The sequence below is a fragment of the Nelumbo nucifera genome, chromosome 5 (genome assembly GCF_055504915.1).
Source record: "Nelumbo nucifera cultivar China Antique chromosome 5, China Antique-T2T, whole genome shotgun sequence".
Lineage (NCBI taxonomy): Eukaryota > Viridiplantae > Streptophyta > Magnoliopsida > Proteales > Nelumbonaceae > Nelumbo > Nelumbo nucifera.
The window spans coordinates 77,217,634-77,242,479 of NC_142653.1; the positions used below are offsets into that span (position 1 = coordinate 77,217,634).

A 24,846-nucleotide genomic window follows, 5' to 3' on the forward strand; every position below is an offset into this window, starting at 1 on the left:
TTAATCCATGGAAAGTCTTTCGTTTTTACTTTTTTACAGTGCTATTTGGTGACACGTAGAGACACGGTCTAAGCCAAGTTTAGGATGACACTTGGACTGGGAAGGGTTGAGAAGTTGCTTGCGTCAAGTCAGTGCCCTTTGCCTTTCTTACTCAGCAGTGCTGTTTTTTGTCTTCCATTTTTTGGATCTAGGCACATGGGTGGAGATTGTTGAGAGAGAGAGAGAGAGGTGCATCATATTAGGTGTCACGTGCTCAGGAAGAGTAAAATATACGAATTTTCTAAAATTCAGGTTTCAATTTATTCGGTGAAGCCGGACTAGTAGTGGTGATTGTGGCCATGTTGATCATCTTCATCATCATGGTAGTGATGAATGTCTATCTTTGTGTTCATCAAGGTTTTGACCATTTTATGTAGGTCAATGGTTTTAAATCCTTCCTTCACAACAAATCAATGTTTTTGAACCATCGTTGATTTGGATAGTCAAACCATTCTGCCCGAAAATCGTTCAAGCAATTGATTTTGTTTCACCCTTAATTCATTCTTGGGTAAAAAATAATTTATTTCGTCAGAAATCCGCTAACCCGGGTGGTCGAACTGTCGACTCGTTTGACTTGAACAGCAATTCGCGGTTTAAGAAAATTGTAGAGTGGGGAGAAACTGAGAGTCTGAGACACAAACTTAGATATGAGATCCAACAGAGAGAGAGAGAGAGAGAGAAAGAGAGGAGAAGAAGAAGAAGAAGAAGAAGAAGAAGTTGCACATAAATCGATCTCAGATCTGAGATCCAGAAAAAATGAAAAATCGATCTCAAATCTGAGATCCGAGAACTCATATCTTAGAGCTTCCATTTGTGTCTATTACCACCGCCTCCTCGTCATCGTCGCCATTATCATTGTCGGTGAGTGTTGAATCATTCTCCTCTTCCATCCTTCCCTCTTTCTTTCCTTCCTTTCCTTTCTCTCTTTTTTCCGTTTTTCCTTTCTCCTTCCTTTCTTTCTTTCCTTCTTTTCTTCTTTCTCAATCGACAACAGTCTCTTGACTCTCTTCTCCAGTTCTCCTTTCTCATATAAGTATATAACTATTTGCCTTGACGCAAATCGTCCAAACCGTTCGACCTAGACGGTCGAAACGCTGACCCGAAAATCGATAGCTAGAACGGTTTCGTTTCCGGGTAGGTTTTTAAAACCTTGTAACAAACTAACTTGTTATTCATTAAAATAAGATAAACTCCAAAAACATCTTTAAACTATGTAGGGTGGAAGTAGGATTTCTTCTTAAGAGTGGTCAAAAGCTAATAAACATGCTACTAAATATAGATGGGTCAAAATATAAGTGGAATACAAATGGGGATTGTAATGTAATTACATGTAGATTGACATCAAGGAGATTTTAAATAGGGCCATGATATCATGCAAAGGTAGCCACTATAGAACTTGCGATAAGCATTGTAATCGTCGTCCGAATTGTCATGAAATCATAATCACATACCTTTGCAATGACTCAAAATTGCACAAGGATGACAAGCACACATATGCATACTTGTGATGTTCTGTACAAGTCGCTCATAACTATGCAAACTCGACAATGAAACATGGTGTATGGGTGACCATGACGGTTCTCCATTATGTCGAGCCACATTACCGCCTAAAAACCTCATTTCCATTATGTGACCAAGAGTAAGCACAAAGGGGATGTAGTTAGAAACGTGCCCACATGAGAGTCCTAAGTGATGAGAAACCCCGACCCCAAAAGATCCTCATTGGACACGTGGCAAAACCCTCACAAGGCTTACTCGTTAGGTATTCAGTGAATCGTGATCTCCTTTCTTGGATAAGAAGAGCTCCTTTTATATGTTTCTTGATATAGACACGAAGATCTGTACATGAGATCTCGTCTCAAGAGCACTAAGGGAGTCCTTGCTTCCTATCCTTCTTGCCTCCTTCACCTACAATCCTCATATCCCTTCTCACTAAAACCCATCCACCTTACACACCCCCGATCATCCTTTGCCTTACCACCCTACCTACATTAGAATCTCTGATTATTCATTGATCACAAGATGGCAGCCAAAAGAATCAACCTTTGTCACATCCAAGAAGAGCCCTCTATGAACGAAAAATATACCCAAAATGATGAAACTGAGATCGTTGTTCCCCCATAATCTAGGGATCGTGCAGATATAAAATTTATGTTCCATAAGGTTTACAAGTTCGAAGACCACTTCGATTGGATGAAACATCATCAGAGGAGATGAAACAGATGTTGCAGTCACTCCTATAACACACAGCCACACTTGAGTGCTCGCCCTTCACCACAACCAGACCATTTGTTCAACCTGCCATACATCCCAAAAATACCATGCCTGAACCAGCCAGCCCCTAGAACCAAGAAACCCATGGCTCAACTTTCCCAGTAAGGAACGTAGGCTAGACATCCCACTTTTCTCATTATTTCAGCCCCACTCTAAAAGTCATAGTGGCTGGACCAAACACCATCCCTTCTAAAGCACCAATAAGCTAGGTGGAGTTCCAAGAATATGTCCAGAGCTTGATAGAGGCCAACCAAAGCAAAACCCATGTTTCCACCCTCCTACAAAAACCGTATTCAAGTAGGATCCTTTACAAATTTTATCTAGCCAGATACACCCTAGTAGTGGCCCCTAAATGATGGACAAAAAGGCAGTCCCTAAGAGCATGTAAGCAAGTTTAAAGACGCATTGAGGTCTTTTGCCTTTGATGGGGACCTCAAAGTCTACGGGTTCTCTAAATCATTGACCAGACCATCTTACTCGTAGTTCATAAACCTGACACCAGGAAGCCTAGATTCATGGGAAGAGCTCACCAACAAGTTCCTGGCTAAGTGGTTCACCCTAAAGTGACACCTTACCATGGCTGATTTGTGCAACATTGAACAATGCTCTGGGAGGACCTCCAAGCATACATGATGTGATTCCAAAAGCTTACTCATACAATATTTGACGAGAACACCACGGAGAAAGACTTTGTTAAGCAATGTGTTCAAGGAATGTAGCCAGTGTACCAGAATGGGATTGAGAACATCGAGTTGGCAAGTTTCAAAGAGGGAAAAAGTCATTCCCTTGATGTCATGTCAAATATTATTAGCAAAGAGGTTAATTGCAAGTGATCACTTGGGTTGTATTGACTTGATTATCACATAATACGTTGAACCAATAGGTCCCAAGTAATTTTAACTAGTGTTTAGAAAACTCGACTAATTGGCTGGTCAGATTGGTTGAATCATGACTAGAGCCCTAGTCGATTCGATCACACCCCAAGAACCATAATGTCTAAAAACTCAATGAAAACCAATTGACCAACCGGTTTAACCGAAAAACAGGTGAACTAGTCCCAGTTTTATGAAATTGCGGGTCACCAAATAATTGAAATTCTAAATGAGTGTGATAAGATTTGAACCATGAAATCTTATTTTCATATATTACTCAATTATCACTAAAACACTTCTTTATTTGTGTTAATTAATGACTTATTATTGTATATATTACTTTATTATAAATGTATTTCAAAGAAAATGTAAATTAAGAGGCTTTAACCCTAGTCATTTGCTTTAAAAATTAAAGAACTTGCCATCCATCCACCATATTTTAGTATAATAAAAGTTGCAAAATATATTATATATAGTATTTATATGATCCATAGTATATATACATATATGCCACATCATCTTAGTTCAACCTCTATTTCGACCCTATTTAAACCTCTAACTCGTGAACCTCTTCCTTTTCTAGTTCTATGCTTGGTCCAATTCTTTGAACATTGTTTTTAAGTATTTAGACACTTAATGGGCCTGATAACTTAAGCCCATAATAGTTATGAAAAAATTAGCCTTGTAGGCTAATTAAATAATTAAGTTGCCACCCCACTAGCTCATAAATCATGTGGCATGTTGGCTCTCCCATTAGTTGCGGGTCCTATGCCATACAAGTTATAATCTGCACATTGGATGAATGTTTTCTAGAATTATTAAAGTTCTAATGGATAATTAAAAGTCTCACATGAGAATCCAAGTCAAACTGGTATTCACTAGATAGTCTACTATGACTAGGATTTTGCTAGTTTAACTAGCTATTTAGATTTCAATCTAAAGGGTTGGATTAGGAGAGCAAACTCTCTCCAGCTTAATTCTTAACATGTTAGGGAGTCATAGATAGACAAGGAGAGGGGTCTTGTAGCCCTTCATGGTCTATAATTAGAGAACAATAGGTGGGGAATCAAACAATGCAAGTTCTCCTCAACATTGTTGAAACCAATCCAACCATGTGAGATACCTTAAATTAGGGTTTTGAACCCCACTCGACCAAACCTATTAGCCATCCTCCCTAGCATTGTACTAGACTTATTCAGGGTTAAATAAATCACACAAACTTGCGTGAATGATCATACCTTTGCTGCTGTAAATTTTGAAAAAACCAATCCAACACTACAAATACACAATTGAACCATCTTCAACTAGTTGTAGTGATTCTGGAAGATTCAAGCTTGGGTGTAAACACCACTTCGATTTTTGCATTTATGGACATCATATTCAGGTACTACACTCATTCTTGTTCCAAAGGCTTGATCTTTTACGGTCCAAGAATCCCAAACGATCTAAGGAAGAAAATCGAGTTTTCTCTCCATGTGCAATTCCAACATTAGGGTATCAAGGAAATTTTGATTTTCAACTTCTTTAATTGCTAGAATTTTTGCACAGTATGATCACTAGACGAACATCTTTCATAGAAGAGCTTTAGAGAATGCCACTAGTAGAAGGAAATGGTTTTTCAAGATGTCTTTATATCTACATTCTGCTCTATGGGATCTCTTAGTCTTAATGAGCTTTTGGATAGTCGCAATGATGGGTATAGAGGTAAGCTTGAGGGAAAAACTTTGGATATTTAGAAGAAGAAAAAAAGTGTGGCTTGTTTTCCAAGTTCTTGCACATGACACATTACCTAAATTAGGTCCTTGTTTGTACTTTTTACTAGAACAATATTAATTGCAAATATTCGTTTACCCACATTCCTGATAATGTATCATACACAAAACGCTCCCATAACAACCCGTGTTTTTTTCTATAGAAGCATAAAGAAAACCTAGCGAAGAAGGGCTCTATCCCAACTATCCATTGCACAAATGAAACTTAGGTCCCAAGGGAGTTTCGAAGAGAGCTCATAGGAGCCTAATGAACCTAACCTAGCTAACCAATTTGCCACTTGGTTGTCCTCTCTCCACGAATGAGAATATGCAACTTGTATTGAGCTGCCTTCTTTTTATGTTGAGACACAACTTTATGATCATCTAACACTTCCATGGAGGGGGGAGCTGTTGAGGAGATTTTCAATCACTAGTTTGGAGTTTCCTTCAATCCAAATGCTGTTGACATTACTTTGCATTGTGGTCTTGTGAGCTTCCAAAGCGGCAATGCTTTTAACTATGTTGATGGAGGTGATGCAAATTGGTCCTGCTTTTACGACTAGCACTTGACCTATAATCCCTAGCTATACATCAAAAGGATCATGACCCATTGCTTCCTTTTGAAGCATCAAAATTAATTTTTATCATTCCTTCTCGTGGGGGATTCCATTTGACCCAGTGCCTTGTTTTCTCATGGCCACTTGTTGTGGCTTTCGGGTTCATGCTAATGTATTCTAATAAGGTCCAAGTTGCTTTTCCATTAATTTTCCCGAACTAAGGTTCTTATTTTGGTAGACTTTAGTGCATCTATTTTTCCAAATATACCAAAATAGAAAGACAATTTTTTCCTACAATCAATTCTAAGTAAGGTGAAATTGCTTTTCCTCGACTTTGCACCACCATTTAAGGAAAGTTTCTTGTCTCTCCATGGGGAATTGAGTTTCTTGTCTCTCCAAAAGTGACCATGTTTTTTCCAAACAACCGAAGTTTTCCCAAGCTTGATAATTTCTTTTTGTAGTGAAGTTTGAACTAGATTTACTAAAACCATGATCAGTTGAAATTTTCTTTGTCACTTGATTTTGTTATGCTAGTTTGCAACTTTTCTTCATGTTGGTATATATACTTCTTGCAATGCAATACTGAATGGAACAAACATGCAATATGTTAAAAGAGTTTAGAGTGGCTAAAAGCTCTCCCTCTCACTTCTACTAGGCTCCCTATCCTTTTTCCTCTATCTTCTATCTACCCTTTGCTTATTACTCATGGGCAAAGATAACCTATCCCATGTACTTCAAAGGCCTTTTATGCCCATAACTTATTCATGTTGAAGCAAAAGAAGGTGGTAGGTTTGCAGATAGTCAAGAGTGCAGTTGTTTCTTATTTTTATGATTATTTCTAATAAACTACCAATGCTAGTGGCATTGTATGAAGCACCCTCCCAAAGCTGGAACCTAAGGGACAAATCAATTACTTCTAAATTTATAGATGATTCCTATAGAGACAAGTTCCCGATGGAGGATGCTCGAGATAATGCCTTCAGGTGTGGCTCCTATACTTCTAATAATGAATATGTGATTATGAACAAAGCCAAAACAAACACCAAGCCCCACATTTATAAACTTGTTTAAGTGGGCCTATGGATGCATATTCTAGGGTTGCCTATTGATTGTTTAACAAGAAATATTAGCGTTCATCTAACTTCCTACACTGGAGAACCTTATGAACCATGAGATAATAAGGTTGCTTGATGGAGTAAATTCATTAGGCTCAAAGCTTCTTTCTAAGTTTACAAATCACTTGTTTGTGAAGCCACTTATAAGCTTCTCAACTATGAAGTCATCACAATGATTTATCAATATGAATGTTTAGTGTGTTTTTGTGGACTATAAGGAAGATTGAGACATATTTTTGAATCATATAAGGATTCTTGATCATTGAACCCCACACCTCCTTGTCGCATTGAAGAATCTCTAAACTAATCTTGGAAGAGGACGAGTGTGATTGAAGAATCTCTAAACTAATCTGGCGGTGGTTTTATCTTGCACTTCATCTTTCGACACAGACAAGGTGGAAAGTGGGGGTGCTAACGCTAACCAGCCACAAGATGATACACAAAATCATAGTGAAATCAGAATTCCAAAAATGCTACAAGGAGAGAATACGGAAACCATGGAAAGCCACACTCATTTGTAAATTGCTTGGAAAACCAATTAGTTTCCAATTTCTTTTAAAAGAAAATCCACCAAGTTTGGAATCGTTTTAGAAAGTTGGATACTATTGATATTTTTAATGGATTCTACATTTTTTGGTTTTGCAATAAAGAAGGTTATGATAAAGCAATGTCTCATGGACCTGGGGTTGTTGCGAATCAATACTTGTCTCTATGTAAATGGAGGCTATATTTTTTAGTAGCAAGAGAAGAAATTAATAATACTGCAATGCAGGTGCGAGTAGCGGAACTACCTATTGAGTATTTTGATCACAAGTTGTTGGAACTAAAAGGCAAAAGAAATTGGAAGACTCGTAAAGATCGACTCTGTAACTCACCTGGCATCTAGGGGTAGATATGCTAGATTGTGTGTGGAAATTGATCTCAAAAAGTCTTTCAAAACTCATATTAAGGTGGAGCGACAGTGGTATGTTGTGATTTATGAATGGTTGCCATTAATTTGTTTCAGCTGTGGGGATGTTGGACATAAAAAAGAAGAATGTCCAGAAAATCCAGAAAATAGTAAAAATGGAGATTAGTGATAGAGAATCCAATTTGAGCGGTGATTTGGGTCCCTAGATTCAAGTTGCTAACAAAGCCAAGAGAAAAAATGGCAACATTGTTGATGGAGGGTGGTTTGGTTGGTCATTCATAAAGTGACACATGGCATGCCGAATCGTCTGATGACACCTCGGTGCCACATGGGATGTGTATCCCAACATAAGGAGACCAATCGGACACCCCAAAACGGGGCGACACTTTCTACCTTGGGAGAAAATGCCGAGGACCTCGAAGGCCAATTTGCACTCCTCTGACCTATACTCCTCCGACCCGAGCAGCTAACAATCTAAGTAGCCAACTGACTTATAGGGTATTGACCTGACAATCTACATGGTCAGGTCAACACCCATCATCCCTCTCTTGCAGATCGATACATTGACCTCAACACCCATCGTCCGAGCTGTCCTCCAGTAGGGAAGCAGGCGATTTTGCGTATCATCAATTGGCTCCAATTGTGGGAAACTAAATGAAAAGCCAGTTTAGCCTCTCATTGTGCTATGCTCATTGACTACAAGGTCCACACCATCACCAAAAAGACATTCAGAATGAAGGAACCTACACACGGGGGCAACTACTAATGCTTGAGCTGTCCTTGGTTCCGTCAGAGTTGACCACACCTAGTTCTAGGAACTGATGCAATCTTGGGAGTAGTGTTTCGCTACCTTCAAGCCAACACTGTCGTAGGTTCCATCTCAGAATTAGCAACTATTGTCGGCATAGAACCTAACATAGAACCCAATGTAGGATGTCGGTCAGAACATGAATAGTTCAATTACTCCCCAAAAGAAAGACGTTGGCTAGTGGATCTTTTAGCGAACAGAATAAGGATCCGGACCTTTGAAGCATAGGATGCAACCTATGTCCCTAACGAGGATATCAACAGAGCGACCACCTCAACCAAGACTAACAACACCATATCAAAATCTAGGTCCCGAAGAAACAGGCATAGGAGACATCGCAAACACAAGCCCATCAAGATCCGTCTTGGCCTACAAGTGAAGGACCCCCAAACAATCTTAGTGAGAGACCAGGAGGTGACTAGGTCCAACACTCCAACTATAGCCCCGTTCTCTTGGGCCTCACACCTTGCGGTCGAGATCCTTGTATCCCACCGACAAACGGACTTCAAGGCCCTGATTTTGGAGTCTTACGACGACATCGGCGATCTAGTTGACCATGTGGAGAGCTTCCAGTCTCTTATGCAATTACACGGTGTTGTCGAGGCCAGCATGTGAACGACCTTCCTGGCCACTTTCTAAGGCACAACTCGGATGTGGTACTCTACTATATTACTATTGAATCCAATCCAAGTGGTTTATGATATGAAGGAAAACTACTATTGAAGCTTAAATATATTAAAGCAATTCAAAAGAAGTTGTTGATCCTAAAGTTAAATTTAAGCATCATATTTGATCTTTTTAGGATCTAGGTGTAGATGTTATATTAAAGAAAATCAAAAGAAGTTGTTGATCTAAAGTTAAACTTAAGCATTATATCAAATCATTTTAGGATCTAAGTGTAAATTAACTTGATAAAAGTAAATCAAACAAAAATCTCTTTCCCCTATAAAAGGTGGACCTTAGGAGTTGGGTCAAACCAACCGGAAATACTAGAAAGTGACCAACTCGGGTCGAGTTGGGTCAGTTTCATTAGTTTGATGAACATCCCTATATGAAATTAATTAATGTTATTTTGTATTTAAAAATATTAAAAATAATATAAAAATATAAATAATTATTAATTATTTAAAAATTAAATTATAAAACAATTGTCTACTCTTATATATTTCTATTATTTAACTTTCACTTAATAAAGTATGTGCATCACATGGGTCCTTTCTAGTATATTACTAATATTTGAGTGTTTTAAATATTTAAGTAATATTTATAAAAATTGTAACATTTAATCATTAATAAAATAAAATAAGTAAATAAGCAATAATAGATAATATATAAAAATAATATATTCATTATTTTTTAAAGGATCTTTACTAAACACCTATAGTTTCATGAATTTACTAAAACCTACCCTATAGTTTATGTTTTGCTAAAACATCCCTTTTAGTTTGCAATCAATTTACTTAACTGACCTTCTATTAGATGAAAGTGAAAAATGACAGTTTTAACCCTAGTAAAACATGGATAACCACTCTAATCTTCTCTATTTGGTCAATTTTGTTTTCTATACAAAAGTATAAGGGGTACTTTTGGAATAAACAACCATGGATCTGTACCCTTGAACATTTTCTACTCAGTTTAGGGGTACTTTTGGAATAAACAACCATGGGTGAACATTTTCTACTTAGGTTAGGTGATCATGTTACTATATTCAGATGGCAAAACAAATATTTCTTAACGTAAAGTTGATTAAGTAAATAGGTTGCATACTATAAGGGGTATTTTAGTAAAAAGCAACTATAGGGTAGATTTAAGTATATCTGTGAAACTATAAGGGTGTTCTAGTAAATGACCCTTTTTTAAATAAAAACAAGAGGTGCTACACAACCTGGGGGGTAGCACACCCCCAAACATCACTAAAGCAAATCAAAACAAGATCCTTGGGGAGATTACAAGGATTAAAAGAAATCAATCCATCTGAAGAAGAAAGCTCTATTTGCCTCCCTGTACACGTGCTTGTAGCTAACTGTACTCTCCATCTTGTCCTTCATGCAAGCACTCTGTGATGATACTTCTAAGGTTCCAAGGAGGGGAAGACAACCCTTTGAGACAATGAATGTCTAGGTTCAAATCCCCTTCAATGATGATTGAGTGGTTGCAAAAGTTGACCGCCAAGTTATGTGCTTCCCACGGAGCCTAGCTTTAGCCGAGTTGATCGTGAAAGTATCTAAGAAATAGCCTTTGAAGTCCAAAATCCAGGTGGTTCCTCACGATGGCCGCCACGGAACACCTACCATTAGCCATCTATTGGTTCCTTTGAATTCTCTAGGATTCAGAGGGACCCAATAGATGGCTTTCAAACTTCTTAATTCTTTTGTGGAACTTGGATTCTCAGTTAACTCCTCATATTCAGTAAAAGCCCTCAAAGCTCTACCCAAAACAATTTGTGGGGGGTCCTCTTTATTACTGAATGTCTTATGGTTTCTATTTTTCCAAATATGCCAAAGAACAAAGGCACACTTTTCCTTCAAATGGCTCCTCTCACTTAGGTTGTGTTTGTTTCGAAGGAAAAAGGTAAAGAAAGGAAGGGAAAGATAGGGAAACCTATAAAAGGTTTATACATGTTTCCCATCTTTTCCTTTTCTTTCCTTTCCATACCTTTTCCTTCAAACCAAACATGGCCTTAACTCTTTCTTATGAATTTCTGTCCACCATTCGCCAATTTCAAAGTTATTCCCATAAGGACTCCCAATATTCAATTGAAGGTTATTCCAAATTTGATTCGAAGCACTGCATTCAAGGAAAACATGATTGGTATTTTCCTCCATGCCAGCCACATATGCAACAATCACCATCAATATCGAATCATCTCTTTCTTAGAATATCCTTCACAAGCATCTAATATTTAATAGCAAGAACATGAACACTTTTATTTTTGGAGGGATTTTAAGGTTCCACAAAATTGCAACCCAACTTATTGTGTTTGATCTTGATGAATCATCCTCACATTTAAGCTTGTACGTCGATTTCATGGTGAAAAAACCCTTGGGATTCAAACCCTAAATCAATTTATCTTCTCTAGGGCTCATAGGAATAAAAATCGCTTAGATTTTATTCCAAATACTAGGAGGAACAAATATTCTAATTTGATACTCCTCCCACACTCCTTTATCTTTCAAGCAACCTACAAGAGAATTCTCTCCAACCCAATTATTAGTCCAAAATTTAATAAAGTTTCCATTACCAACCTCCCATCTAAGGCCTTTCCTTAAAAGGTGCCTAGCACTCAAGATGCCTCTCCAAGCCCAAAACACTCATTTCCTTTTTCTTGCCTCCCAAAAGTTCTCTTTGTCGAGGTATTTACCCTTCACCATTTTAGTCGACAAACTATCCTCCTTTAGAATTTTCCATCCCAGTAAATGGCCCTTTTTTAAATAGGGCAAATTTCTTAAACTGCCCCTATTATTTAGATAATTAACTAACTGTGCCCTTATTTTTAACTATTGTCTTAAATCGCCCCTATTATTTTTGACAATTGACTAGTTCTACCCCTATTATTATGGTCGTTAATATTTGGTCAAAATCCATATGCATGTGACACCAGGTAATGTATAAAATTTTTTAAAAACCCAATATTACCCTTTATCCCTCTTCTATAAGCCAGGTAAGAATCACCCCGAGTTGGTGGGTTCATGCATGCCATTGCCACTGCCGCTCACTTACACGCTATGGTCGTTGGCGTGTTGTTTGAATGACGGAAAGAGGGAGATGGAGAGAAGGAGGGACAACCCAGGGGAGAGAACGTTGGCGCATGGCCTGAACGACGGAAAGAGGGAGACGACATGTGGCATCTATTTTTCTGTTCTCTCCGAGTCCGATGAAAGGGAGCTGCCATTAGTATCAATTGACCCAAATGCTCTTCACTTTTTTGTTCTCTTCGAGTCCGACGAAAGGGAGCTGCCAACAATAATTTTCTTCAGGGGTGACTAGCTTGCTGAAAGGCGTTATCTTGACCCATAAGAGCTTGATCTCAAGAGTGACTGATTTTGATGAACCTGTTTAACACTTCTGGTTTTGATGCACTCCTTCACTCCCTACATATTCAAACTATAGTTTTGATGAACTTTTTTAACAAATGCAGCTTCAAACTGTGAGGTCTTGGGAAAGTTGAGAACACAAGGTTTTCTCACCATCATCGCTTCGCTTCTTTGTGCCGTGACCAACTTTACGATTGGAGTCTAGCCTTTTGGGTGTCAATGTAGTTTAAATGGATTCAGATCGAGAATCCTTCCATCGTCCTCACTTTTGAGCAACTTCTTGATCGAAGTTTGGGTGTTACTCACCTATTTTTTATGAAAATCAAGAAGAGATTTCTTGCTCAACACTGAAGGGAGAAAAGATAGACTATCTTGATCAAAGAACAGAGAACGAGTCACATGAGTGAATAGCTCAAAGAACCATACACAATATGTGTGGCTCTTGTGCTGACACATTGGACTTAGGTTAGATATTAACCCCAAAGGACTTCTGTGGTAAGGAGCATAGCTCGAAGTGGTGATGCACACAAATGGTTCTCACTCCCAGATGCTTGCGAGGGGTTGACGTTAGGGTTGTAAACGGTATTTGATTATTCGATTCCGAATTCGATATTCAACTTAATTGAACCAAATTCGAATGGTTCAATAAATTTAATGGTCGAATTCGAATTTATACATTTTACCGATTAATTTATCAATTCAAATTCAAATTCAAATTCAAATATAGGGGTTATATCAATTTAAACTTAAAGAGGGGTCATGTCCATACTAACCTACTCGAGTGGTCCTTCTCCATAACCCCTCCCCTCCTCTCTCTCTCTCTCTATTGTCCTCCGTCTTTTTTATTCGCAATTTGTGCAAGTTGCGCGCACCAAGCAACCACCATTCATGTTTTATGATCAATTTCCTCTACAGCTTTTCAAGAATAACAAGTGGTGCATTTGCTCACTTTGTTTTACGTTTTTTCAGTTTACTCTGTTTTCTTATATTTTTTGTTCAATGTCTTGCCGCTGACGTTTCTCTTGTTCAATGTTTCGTTGCAGATGCCACGTATCACTTGTTAATTTTATTTTTAAAAGATGGGATCTACCTCCTCTTTTCAATTTTCTCAATGCATTTAGCTTTGTTAGGGTTTACAAGAAAAGTGAAAGTAATGAGCCGAATTCCAACCAAATCAAATATTCAATATTTTAATCCATTTTAAATTCAGTTGTTGGTTTTACATCTCGCATGGATATTTAATTAAATTCGAATAATTTTTCCTATAATTTAATTCAAATTCAGATATCATTCGACCTTTTCTCCTCCTTGCCTTTCTCCACAATGATGATTCGACCTTCAAGTACCGAGTGATCCAGACACTCGATGCAACGATCAGCCTCCTTAACCATAGACATTGTGACAAACCCAAAGCCACGACACTCTCTTGTCCAAGTACAGTAAAATGAACATCTGTAATCGTTCCTGTAGGTTGAGCGTTGCACATTAGCCTTCCGAGCGCTGCACATTGTGGGTGCCGATAAGAAAGTAAAGCTGAGCTTCCTGTAGGCCGATGGATCAGCTACTATCCTGGCTTACGATGAGAGGAAGCTTTTCGGTGTGATTACCCTTGATGTTGTTAGGGCTAAAACCTTCTACACCGGAAAGGCCAAAGTTCCGATTGCCATATACTTCTATTTTCACCATTTGGATGTGCTTTGAGAGTCCTAGATTCTTTCCGATTCTGTTCTTTTGGAGGGCAAGTTTTTGCAAATTTGAAAAATAATGAAGGGCAAAAGGGGATATTTCATCCGTTCTGTTATGATTTAAGATAAGGGGTAGTTGAAAAAATTTGCCCTTCTAAATAACATTGCATTCGTTCCACTTTTTATCTTGATAAATCCATTATCGCAGAGTCCCCGCTATTAGTAGATTGCTTTCCTCCATTTCTCCTCTCTCACTCTTCACGATCATGGAGAAATACAGAACTCTAGAAATCGTTCAAGAAACCCCATACTCCCATGTTTTTAGAGTCTACCTAAACCTCCCGTCCCTTCGGAACGCTCTCTCTGCAGATTTCTTCTCCGAATTCCCAAAAGCCCTCTTTATCCTCGACGAAAACCCACAAGTGAGTGTCATCGTCCTCTCCGGCCACGGCGATCATTTCTGCTCCGGAATCGACCTCAAAACCGTTAACTCGCTGCTCTCAACCAGTTCACCCACCGAGTATAACGACCGCGGTAGAGCCGCAGAACGTCTCCGGCGATCTATCAAGGGATTGCAGGATGCGATAACTGCCCTCGAACGGTGCCGCAAACCGATAATCGTCGGAATACAAGGTGGGTGCATAGGAGGCGGGATCGATCTCGTGACGGCCTGCGATATCAGGTACTGTACAGAAGACGCGTTCTTCTCGGTGAAGGAGGTTGATTTGGCGATCACGGCTGATCTCGGGACGCTTCAGAGGCTGCCGGGAATCGTCGGATATGGAAACGCGGTTGAGTTGGCCCTTACCGGTCGGAGGTTTTCTGCGTTGGAGGCGAAGAGCATGGGTCTGGTCTCTACGGTTTTTCGTTCCAAGACGGAGATGGATGAACGCATAAGAGCTATTGCTGAGGGGATTGCAGCGAAGTCACCGTTGGCTGTGCTCGGAACGAAGGCGGTGCTACTGAGGAGCAGGGAGCTTACCGTGGATCAGGGGTTGGATTATGTTGCCACATGGAACTCCGCGATGCTCCTTTCTGATGATTTACCAGAGGCAGTCTCAGCACATATTCAGAAGAGAAAACCCATCTTTGCCAAGCTCTGAGAACTGATATTTGAAGCTTGAATGACATCCCCACTCATACAGACTGAGTGGGACTAGGTATCGTTCTCCTACGTCTCCGTAGATTCAGAGGAACTAATCAGGGAGAGAAGCAATAGTGATACCACTGTATCATTTCTACAGTCTTGTATAAATAGATAGAAACATTTGAATTGAAATATTTCCTTTCTGCAGTGCACTCTTTTCAGACAAGGAGCAAATAGAAGGAATAAATGTACATGGATTTCCCCTAAATAAAGGACGCATTTGCTAAAAAGATACAGGCTGTTAGGAGCCAAATGCACATTCTTGATGCTGTGAAGCGACCATTCCTTTGCTATCATCAATGTTGATTACATTTTTTATTTCATTGGATCTTTATACATTTTTTTTGATAATATACAAAAGCTCCAAAAAGTTCCTATACAGTGGGAGACTGTACAATCAGAATAAATTAATCAGGTGAGATGAAAAAATTGGCCTTCCTGATTACTTCCTCATTCTAGTACCTCTTATTGCCAAAAGTTCTGTTATGTTCCTTCCACATAACCCAAATAACAGCTAAGGGAATACAGCTCCAATCTAATTTAGTCCTCCTGTTTGGATCCTATGCCATCTTGCCAAGTATCACAGTTTGATATAGGAAAGCACCAGCTGTGATTGAAAAACTAAAAGGAAACGGTTCCAAATCATTGAACTCAACTGATAGTGAATGAAAGATGATCCGCCAACTGCTCTTCAAACTGACAATATGTGCATCTTGATGAAAAGATTACAATGGCTATCCTATGCAATTTGTTCTTAGTGAAGCACTTTTCTGACACTGCAGTCCAAACCACAAAAGCGACTTTCTGTTCAGCCAGGCATCATCCATCATCATCTAAGCCTTATCCCAACTATATGGGGTTGGCTACATGAATCCTGGTTAACTATTCCATTCTATTTACTGCCATATCCATTGTTAAACCTTTGGTTCTTTAATCATATCTTACTACTAACCATGTCCTTTTTGGTCTAACCCTAGCCCTTCTAGCTCCTTCAACTTGCAACATATCACTTCTTATGGCTGCTGTTGATGGTCTTTTGTGCACGTGACCAAACCATCTTAGTCTACTTTCTCTCATTTTATCACCTATTGGAGCTATTCCTAAATTCCCTTGAATGACTTCATTTTTGATCCTATCCTTTCTAATTTTCTACTCGTCTATCTCAGCAATAGAATTTTTCTACCTTTGTAAATGTATACAGGTTTTTCATGTTTTTATGTTTGAAGTGAATAATTATTGCTCTTCATCAGGTTGATTCATCTACTTGCATGATAAATGTATTGCATATTTCTATCTTCCTTCTTGGTACTTTTGTTTGGAATTCTGTAAATATGTACTCAACATGTGTCTCAGGTTTCATTTTGTTATTTTAGTATCAACTAAGCATGTTTTTTTTTTTTTGATAATCAACATAACTTTCATTAAAAAGAAACCCCGCTAACAGGAAAGCAGGCTAGGATACAAAAAAGGGCTTCCACAAGACAGCCCAGAACCAAACAACAGAAATACAAGTAGCATATTTTAGGAATGCATTTCAATTTTACGATAGAATGGAGCTTGTACCCAATGAAGTCAGAAACTTCTGCACAATAGTGGAAAGCATTTTGTGGATTGGTGGGCTAAGAAGGTGAGTTGAGGTCTATCATCAATTGGACTCAATTTGATATATGACACATATCATAGTCAAATTGTTTTCTTAAGATTTACAGCCCAACGCTTAGTTATCAAAGGAAGTAAGGTGAGAATAGACAATAGGGTACCGTTTTGTTGCCTAAGGACTTCAGGCCCCACCTAAGTGCTGGTTACGTAATGCTTTTTTTTTGACAAATAAGATGTATAAAAATATTGATAAAAAAATAAGATGTATAAAAATTTATGGGATATGAACCATGTTAACATGTGCCATATTTCAATTTCTTATTATTTTTATTGAAAAACACTAAAAGAAAGAGTAGTAAAAACTTCTGAAAGAAAGTTATTAATCGCGAATTTTTGCATAAAAGGACACATTACATCTGTTAAGGAGTTCGGTTTATGTTTATAGTTTTCTTGTGTTCTATGTTTATGGTGTGTATTAGTCATAGATTTATTACTTCAAGAGAAGATCGGTAATCATCAAGAGTGGTTATTTAATTAAGTTTTGGTCCCTTATACATACAAGTGTGTATGTATCAATAATTGAGAGGTCAGTAGGAGCAACGAATTGAATCTCACAACCTGTTCTTTTCTCCCACTCCAATTCTCCTTTATTTCTCACATTTTGTGGGGTTCTCAAGGCTGAACTGGCTTCATTGTATTAGTGCAGTAGATTGAACAACTCATTCTCCTTCTCCTCTCTCTCTTTTTCTCTCTCTAATTATCTATCTATCTATCTATCTATATACCCCTTGCTCTTCTAGCCCCTTCCACATGTAACAACTCACTTCTTCTAATCGGAGCTGTTGGTGGTCTTTTATGCACATGACAAAACCATCTTAGTCTACTCCTAGGTTTCTACTGATGGCTTCATTCTTGATTCTATCCTTTCTAGTTTTTCCACTCATCCATCTTAGTATTCTCATTTCTACCACACTCACTTTTAGAACATGCTGTTTCTTGACTGCCCAACACTGTGCTTCAATTTGGGGTATCTGCATGCAGTGCGGGTTAAACTAGAAGATGTGCCCTGCTCGATCGAGGTCTTCTCTGATGGTATTTGGAATAGGGTTTGGCTGCTCTCAGAAGTTGGAGTAATGTGGTGGAGGGAGGCAATCAAGGTTGAAGATGCTTCTGATGTGGCAGTAGGGCATGCACGTGGAAGACTTGGAGAGGAAATGAAAATGGGTAGAGGCAATGCAATTAAGGAAGCTGAACAATCAAACAATGATGGAGGATTTGACTAGTTTAGAAACAAATTCAAATTATTTTGAATTAAAGGGAAGGACAAAGTGTAATAAAACTCATGCTGATGTGGCTCGAAAAGAAAAGCTTTTTTTGAGTCAAGTAAAAAGTTGGACAAGACCCTATGGTTTAATCCTAAACCGGTTGAGACCGGTAATGGTTCGGTAGCCGGACCGAGTAAGGAGAAACTTGGCTTATGTGATAACTTAATCCACCATGTGAGTTGGGGAGAGGAGAGTGTGCTGAAGACTATGGATGATAGAAAACCTCTATCATTGTTTCAAATGAGGAACATTGATGCAGGTTATCAGAGAGAGGTGCTTTTGAAGGGGAAAATAATACAAAATGGATCGCTACTATGGGTGTAGAGGCAGGAGACATCAGCAAAAAGTATTCCTTCGTCTTCAAACAATTGCCCTAACCCTAGATATTCGAGAGGCAGTCGAAGAAAGGGACGATGAAGATGATGGTTGGATTAACATAGCGAGAGCAGAGAAGATTGCCTGGAGGAATGGAGAGCGAGTGAGAAGAGAGGGAATTCATGCAGGTAACCACCTGGAGAAGGTTTCAAAAGGCTGAGGCAAAAGAACTACTCTTTGAAAGGTACAAGGTAAAAGGGAAGATCACACTAAAGATTAGGGAATTGAGAAAAGCTATGGTACTGCTGGTAGGGCTTGATGTGGTTAAATGGCTCAGAGAGTTTGTGGAAGGTGCACTACAAACTGGTAAAAAACAGAATGGAAGAGCTCGGAAGAAGAAGATGAAAGAAGATGGAGCAAAAAGGGTAGATTTTTGGCTTTGTTTGAATACTATGGAGAAGGAAAGAAACAACTACTATGCATCCTGAAGGAAGAAATGGTTCAAGCTGGAATACAGGACTTCCTGAAAATGGAGGAGGAAAGAAAGGAGATAAAACAACGCATTGCAGACTTAGAAAAACCTTGTTCTGAGAAGACAAATGTTTCGGGAAAACAAATTCTGGTGAGTGTATTGGGGATTGATAAACTGGTTTGCAACACAGAGAAAGAAGATTGGGAGAAGAAACTGGTGGTTGAAGTAAAAAAGAAACCAGAAAACTGGCGGATGGTAGCAGTTGACTTAATCAAGAATTTGAAGGTAAATGGCCCGGTACTCATCACCCCTTTTGAAGACCGTAAAGTAGTGCTTGATTTGTTGGAAGATAATTTAGATATGAGGGCAGTAAATCTTTAATTGAAGACTGGGACAACTACAGTATGAGTTGGTGTAACCATTTTGGTTTACCCTTCCATTTATGGAAGTTGGAGGTCTTTCAATTGATTTGTGCAAGGCAAAACTTCAAGGAGTGTTCTTATTAGAACTCCAGTCAATGGCCATCCGAGTGAGTGGAGTGAAGCCTGAAGAAATCCCAAGAAAGGTAGAGGTGTTTATGGATAATATTGTACTCAGCCTTGCTTTTAACCTCCATTGAAGCTACTCTATAGAAGGACTCTAGGTGTTTACGGATAATAGTTTTTACTCAGCCTGGCTTTTAACCTCCACTGAAGCTGCTCTATGGAAGGATTCTAGGAGGTTGAAAGATGAAGAGGTTGAAGAAGATTACTTATGTGGCTCACAAAGGTTGGCTCATTTCAAATTAGCTAAAACTTACATGGAAATGGAATGTCTAGGGACAAAGAATGAGAAAGGATGGTTGATGAGGGGTAAAAGTGACCTGCCAATTATTCACTTCTACATGGACACTCAAAATCACCTTGAGCTACCTCGACATCTTATGTGGTAGGACCTCGGAAGAATGCTCCTCGGTAGATCGGCTTACACCGCCCAAGTAATGTCGGCTCCGCTTGAAAGCAGATTGGTAGGATTGACCAAGAAGGACAATAACAACCTTGGGCCACTTATGTGACTTGGACAACCGACGACATGGCAAGCTATCTTACCTCGTAGAGTTTGACATACATGGCCTACCCACCTTGATCCGTTTGAGCCACTTAGTGATCATGAGATATGTGGAGGGCACGTCGCCCACATGGCGACTATTACCCCGATTTCTCTTGTTTCTTGGGGAAACGATGATAGGCTAACCTAGTGACCATTCCCGAGTATCCCCCGAATTTCGGTGGTAAGGCCCGTTACCTCCAAGTATGGCGAGAACGTTTTGATCGAATCCAAGGTTGTATACAAGGGCGGCCCATTGCCCTCTAACAGTACGCTCTCATTAGCTCTAATACTCTTCCTCTCACTCTATTATGATCTATGCTCTCAACTCTCTCTCTCTCTCTCTCTCTCTCTCTCTCGTAGCTCGGTATTAACTTGACCGCCGAAGCTCCTTTGCCCGGGTCCACCCCTTGGGCTTTTTGATGCATGCTTTCCTTGTAGAGCCGACTTGCTGACCTACTCATCCTTCGTTCGAGTCGTCAGTCCAACAGAGACCGATGTAGTTTGAGCATCATCAATTGGTGCCATCTATGGGAAATGTACGGAAGGCCATCCCTACATGTTTTCCCCATGATCGTTTTCGACATGTCGTCACCTAATGGAAAAGACACTCAGCAAAATGTCATCAGATCATCTTTTGGAGGGCATCAATAGAATGTTGACCCCTAATTGGTCCCAGTCAGGGTAGATGCCCACTAGTTCCAGGAACTCATGCACTACATCTGGGGAATGGACCTTTGCATGCAAGCCTAGAAGCAGCGAATGGCCACATTAGGGCTCCCCTAGCTTTAGGTACTTGTGCAGGAGCCTCCTCGAGACTAGAATCACCAACCACTTAGAAGCCAGGGTTGCCAGCCTCCCCAGAATTGCGACAAACAACCTGTTGCCGTGAAGAAACAACAGACCTCGCGTCATTGCAACCAGGAAGACCCCGCGTAAACCTGGACCACATAGCGGTAGGACCCTACCTATGTCCCTGAAGGGGTGGATAGTCGAGCAACCACCTCACAAGGGATCAACACCTCCCGCTCTGTGATGGGCTCTCGCCAAGATAAGCGTAGAAGATGCCCATGTTGCATGTTGGTGAAGGACCACCTTGGACCTTGGGTAGAGCCACCAGCCAACATAGCTGAAGATTGTGCTGAAGATTGTACGACAAGCTGTAGTGAAACCCCCGACGTCCACGAGCTCTTTTGTCCCTCACCTTTGTTCATCGACATCCTTGTTGAGCCGCGTCTGAAGAATTTCAAGACACCCAACTTGGAGACATACACGGGACCATCGACTCTCTGGACCACGTGGAGAGCTTCCAGACCTCATGTTGCTCCACGGGGCCTCGGAGGCGAGCATGTGCTTGGCCTTCCCCACCACTTTCTGCTAGACAACATGGATGTAGTACTTGGGACAGGCACCGGGCTCCATCACGAGCTAGAAACAATTCTCCGAGCTCTTCATCACACACTTCGCCACTAGTCAAAGACACACAAAGACTGTGGTCAGTCTGATGACCATCTACCAGCGCTTCAAGGAGAGCCATCGACAATATGTTTGGAGGTTCAACCTTGAATCTTTATAGGTTTGAGGGTTCGATCCATCCGTGCAGGTGATTGCCACCACCCATGGTGTCCGAGACCGTTACCTTTGATTCTCCCTAGCCGAGAACCCTCTAGACAACATGAAAGGCTTTCTCAATCACGCTCAAAAGTACATGAACGTAGAGTTGAATGGGGAGCGGAGCGACTTGGGAGAAAGGAAGAGGAAAGACTACGATGAGGACCGTGGAGAAGGTAGTAGCAAATGAGGTCAACATTATAACAGGTCATCCAGACACTCCATGTCGTTGGCCAAATGTTCTTGAACTCCCCCAACAAAGTACCGTATTTTTACACCACTAAATGCCAAAAGGGGGGAGATCCTCACGTAGATAAAAAAGATTGACTACCACAAGTGGCCACCATGCATGAAGGGGAACCCAGAGAACAAAAATCAGGACAGGTACTTTCACTTCCACTAGGCCAAGGGCCATGATACAAGTACTGCTAAGATTGGATAGCTGATCAGGCGGGGGTACCTAAAACAATTTATTAAGAAGGATGGCCGATCACCTGACCAGTCGAGGAATCAACATAACGAGCCCTAGGGGCTGCTGGGATGATTGCAACAATAATTGGAGGATCCACGGTGGCTGGATGCAACACCTTGGCCAATAAGAATTTTATGCGGGAGTTAGAGCGTGAAGATGAGAACCCTTCAAAGAGGCTGAGGTCCGAGGAGGTAATATCGTTTACTGAGGATGACTTTCGAGGTGTCCACCTCCCTCGCGATGATGTCTAGTCATGAAGTTGTTGATCGCTAATTATAAGGTGAAGCAAATCCTGGTAGACAACAGCAGCTCGGTCGACATGATGAAGTCGGACCAAAAAGACCTCATCCCAACCGACGTGCCTCTGGCCGGTTTCAGTGGGGACATTGTTCATCCCATCGGAAAAATAAACTTGTATGTTTCAGTAGGGACCGCGCCGAACAGGCAGAGGGTATAATATTTTTTGATAGTTGATTCACTATCACTCAATAATGCCATTATATGCCGCCCATTCTTGCACGCCCTCTTAGCTGTGGTATCCACTTACCACCTTGCAATGAAATTCCCAACTGAGCAGAAACAGTGCAGTTGGAGCATCATCAATGGTCAAGGGGGAAATTTTAAAGCGTGTACGCAAAGGCAAAACCCTAGAGTCTAGCAGAACTTTCATAGAAGTCCTGACAATAGGAGTAATGGTAGAGCCAGTTCATCAGTCTCCCCGAAGAAACTCGGTTGATTTATGTGCCGAACCTACTTTTAAGCCAAGGACCGAACCAAAGAACAAAAGGTGTTTGCGGACCTAAACAGGTCTGAAGTAAAGTTACTGCCAGGCTTTTGAATGGGCCTTTTCGTTTAGGTGTTGAAAAGAGGTTGACTAATACAAGTGGGTCAGTGGCAGAGGAAAGGTTACGTGAGTTTTTAAGTACTCATGTGATTAGAAAGGGAGACAAGATTATGGACACTAGCTTAGGTGTATCATTGTATCTTTCTCATCCACTGTTGAAGAAAGCCATCTCAACTGAAACGACTACGACAGGGCTTGCTTGGAGACCAAGGCTGGTCTCCTAATCAAGTCCAGATTGTCCAAACCCAAGATATGACAGGCGAAAAGGAGACGAAGAGGAGTTTGATTTACATTGGTGAGTTGCAAAGGGGAAAGATCTACTGGGAAAGCTTATAGTGAATCCAGTATCGGAAGTATTGACAAAAGCGGCAGAAAAAGTTTAACTTTGAATGTAGACTTGGGAACTAAGCTGCTCTTTGAAGCTTCTTCACCGGTTGTTTCCATCAAGTCTTTGGAAACTCGAAAGAGTTGTGGTTTGCAAGTTTCTCCCTTGAGAGAGGAGAATACCTCAACAAAAGGCAAGGAAGATCCTTTCCAGATACAAAGAGTCAAAGGCTAGGGTGTCTATTTTTCGATTAAGTCTCCCCACTTAGTAAGCAACTCTGTAATTTTTCCCCTACCCCAAATAACATGAAGGTTGATTTGGAGGAGACCACCCCAACAAAACCCCTCCTGTTCGAAAATCTTCTGGTCCTGGTCTCTTTGTGGGTTCCTTTGGGTATGGTATTGGCATGTCAAACTTCCTTTTCTCCTTTTTGTGTACGAGCTAGCATTACCCCTTCCCCTTTTATTGGTGTTGTACAGCTTGAAGGTGTCTCCACTCTTTGTCCAGAAGCTACCAATCCTAGTGTTTCAGTGGAAGTAACTGAAGTTTTAGGGGAGGTTGAAGGTGTAGCAAATCTTAAGGAGGAAGGGGAAAGAATTTGGGAGCTAATAATGCATATCTTTTAGCAGTTAGTACATGAGGAAGTACATTCTAGACATGGAAAGAAAGAGGAAGGTGATACCCCAACTCCACAGGAAAAGGAGAGGAAGGGCAACAAGAATCTTGTTGGAGCTAAAAAATCAAAGAGTAGGAATAGAAAAAGGAATTAGAAGAAAGACCCAATTCTGGACCAAGAAAAAAGTCCTAATAGGAAGGAGGGAGAGACAATGGAAAAAAGAAGAAGATGAGTGGGATGGAGAGACTTGGGTGTGGAGTGGATTATGAAAAAGCAGGTATAGGGAGAAAGGAGAGAGACGTGCCAAGTTATGGAAAATCTATTAGGTTTGGCTTAGTTGTTTCCTTATGAAGATAACCAATTGGAATGTAAGAGGTTTGGGAAGTCTGAGAAAATCAAAGGTGATTAGGGAAGTTTTTAGGAAAGAGAAATCGAGTATTGTGCTAATTCAAGAACCGAAGTTGACAAAGGTGGATAGGAAGTGGGTAAGGGGTGTGTGGTTGGTTAGAGGCTTAAATTGGACCTTTGCACAATCATGGGAAGCTTTAGGAGGCAATACAATTTGGAAGATGAAGGATATGGATTCTACTGAAGAACTAATTGATAATTTACAACAAGGATTTAAATATCGATACGATACGCCCGATACTAGGCGTATCGTATTGGTATCGGTAGGGGAAGATACGAGATATGCCATGACAGATAACGTATCGTATCAATTGTGCATATCGGTCTCATACGCTACTGTATCAGCGCGTATCGTAGTGTATCGAACCCGCGTATCGCACAGAAAAGTGCTTCACTATAAAAGGAGTTTGCTGTGGTTCGATCACTGAAACCCGAGTTGCGTAGTGTCCAAGAGCGTAGGGACCTTAACCATCAAGCCACCTTCCATTTCGTGATAATAAATGGAATAGATTTTCTTTTATTATACTTAATTATTACATTTAATCTAAACAAATAGTATATTCAATAACTCCAAGTACAAA

General features: G+C 40.2%; 1 protein-coding gene across 1 annotated transcript; it reads left to right on the forward strand.

Annotated features, from left to right (window-relative positions):
• The first annotated feature begins 13,495 nt into the window (after nt 1–13,495).
• On the forward strand, nt 13,496–15,512 carry DCI1 (delta(3,5),delta(2,4)-dienoyl-CoA isomerase 1). The gene has a single exon (XM_088887065.1). The coding sequence runs from the start codon at nt 14,312–14,314 to the stop codon at nt 15,146–15,148; it is 837 nt and encodes a 278-aa protein (XP_088743191.1). The 5' UTR covers nt 13,496–14,311; the 3' UTR covers nt 15,149–15,512.
• Nucleotides 15,513–24,846: the final 9,334 nt, after the last annotated feature.

Excerpts from the sequence above, each read along its gene's own strand:
- DCI1 (XM_088887065.1), top strand. The coding sequence starts at position 14,312 with ATGGAGAAATACAGAACTCTAGAAATCGTTCAAGAAACCCCATACTCC.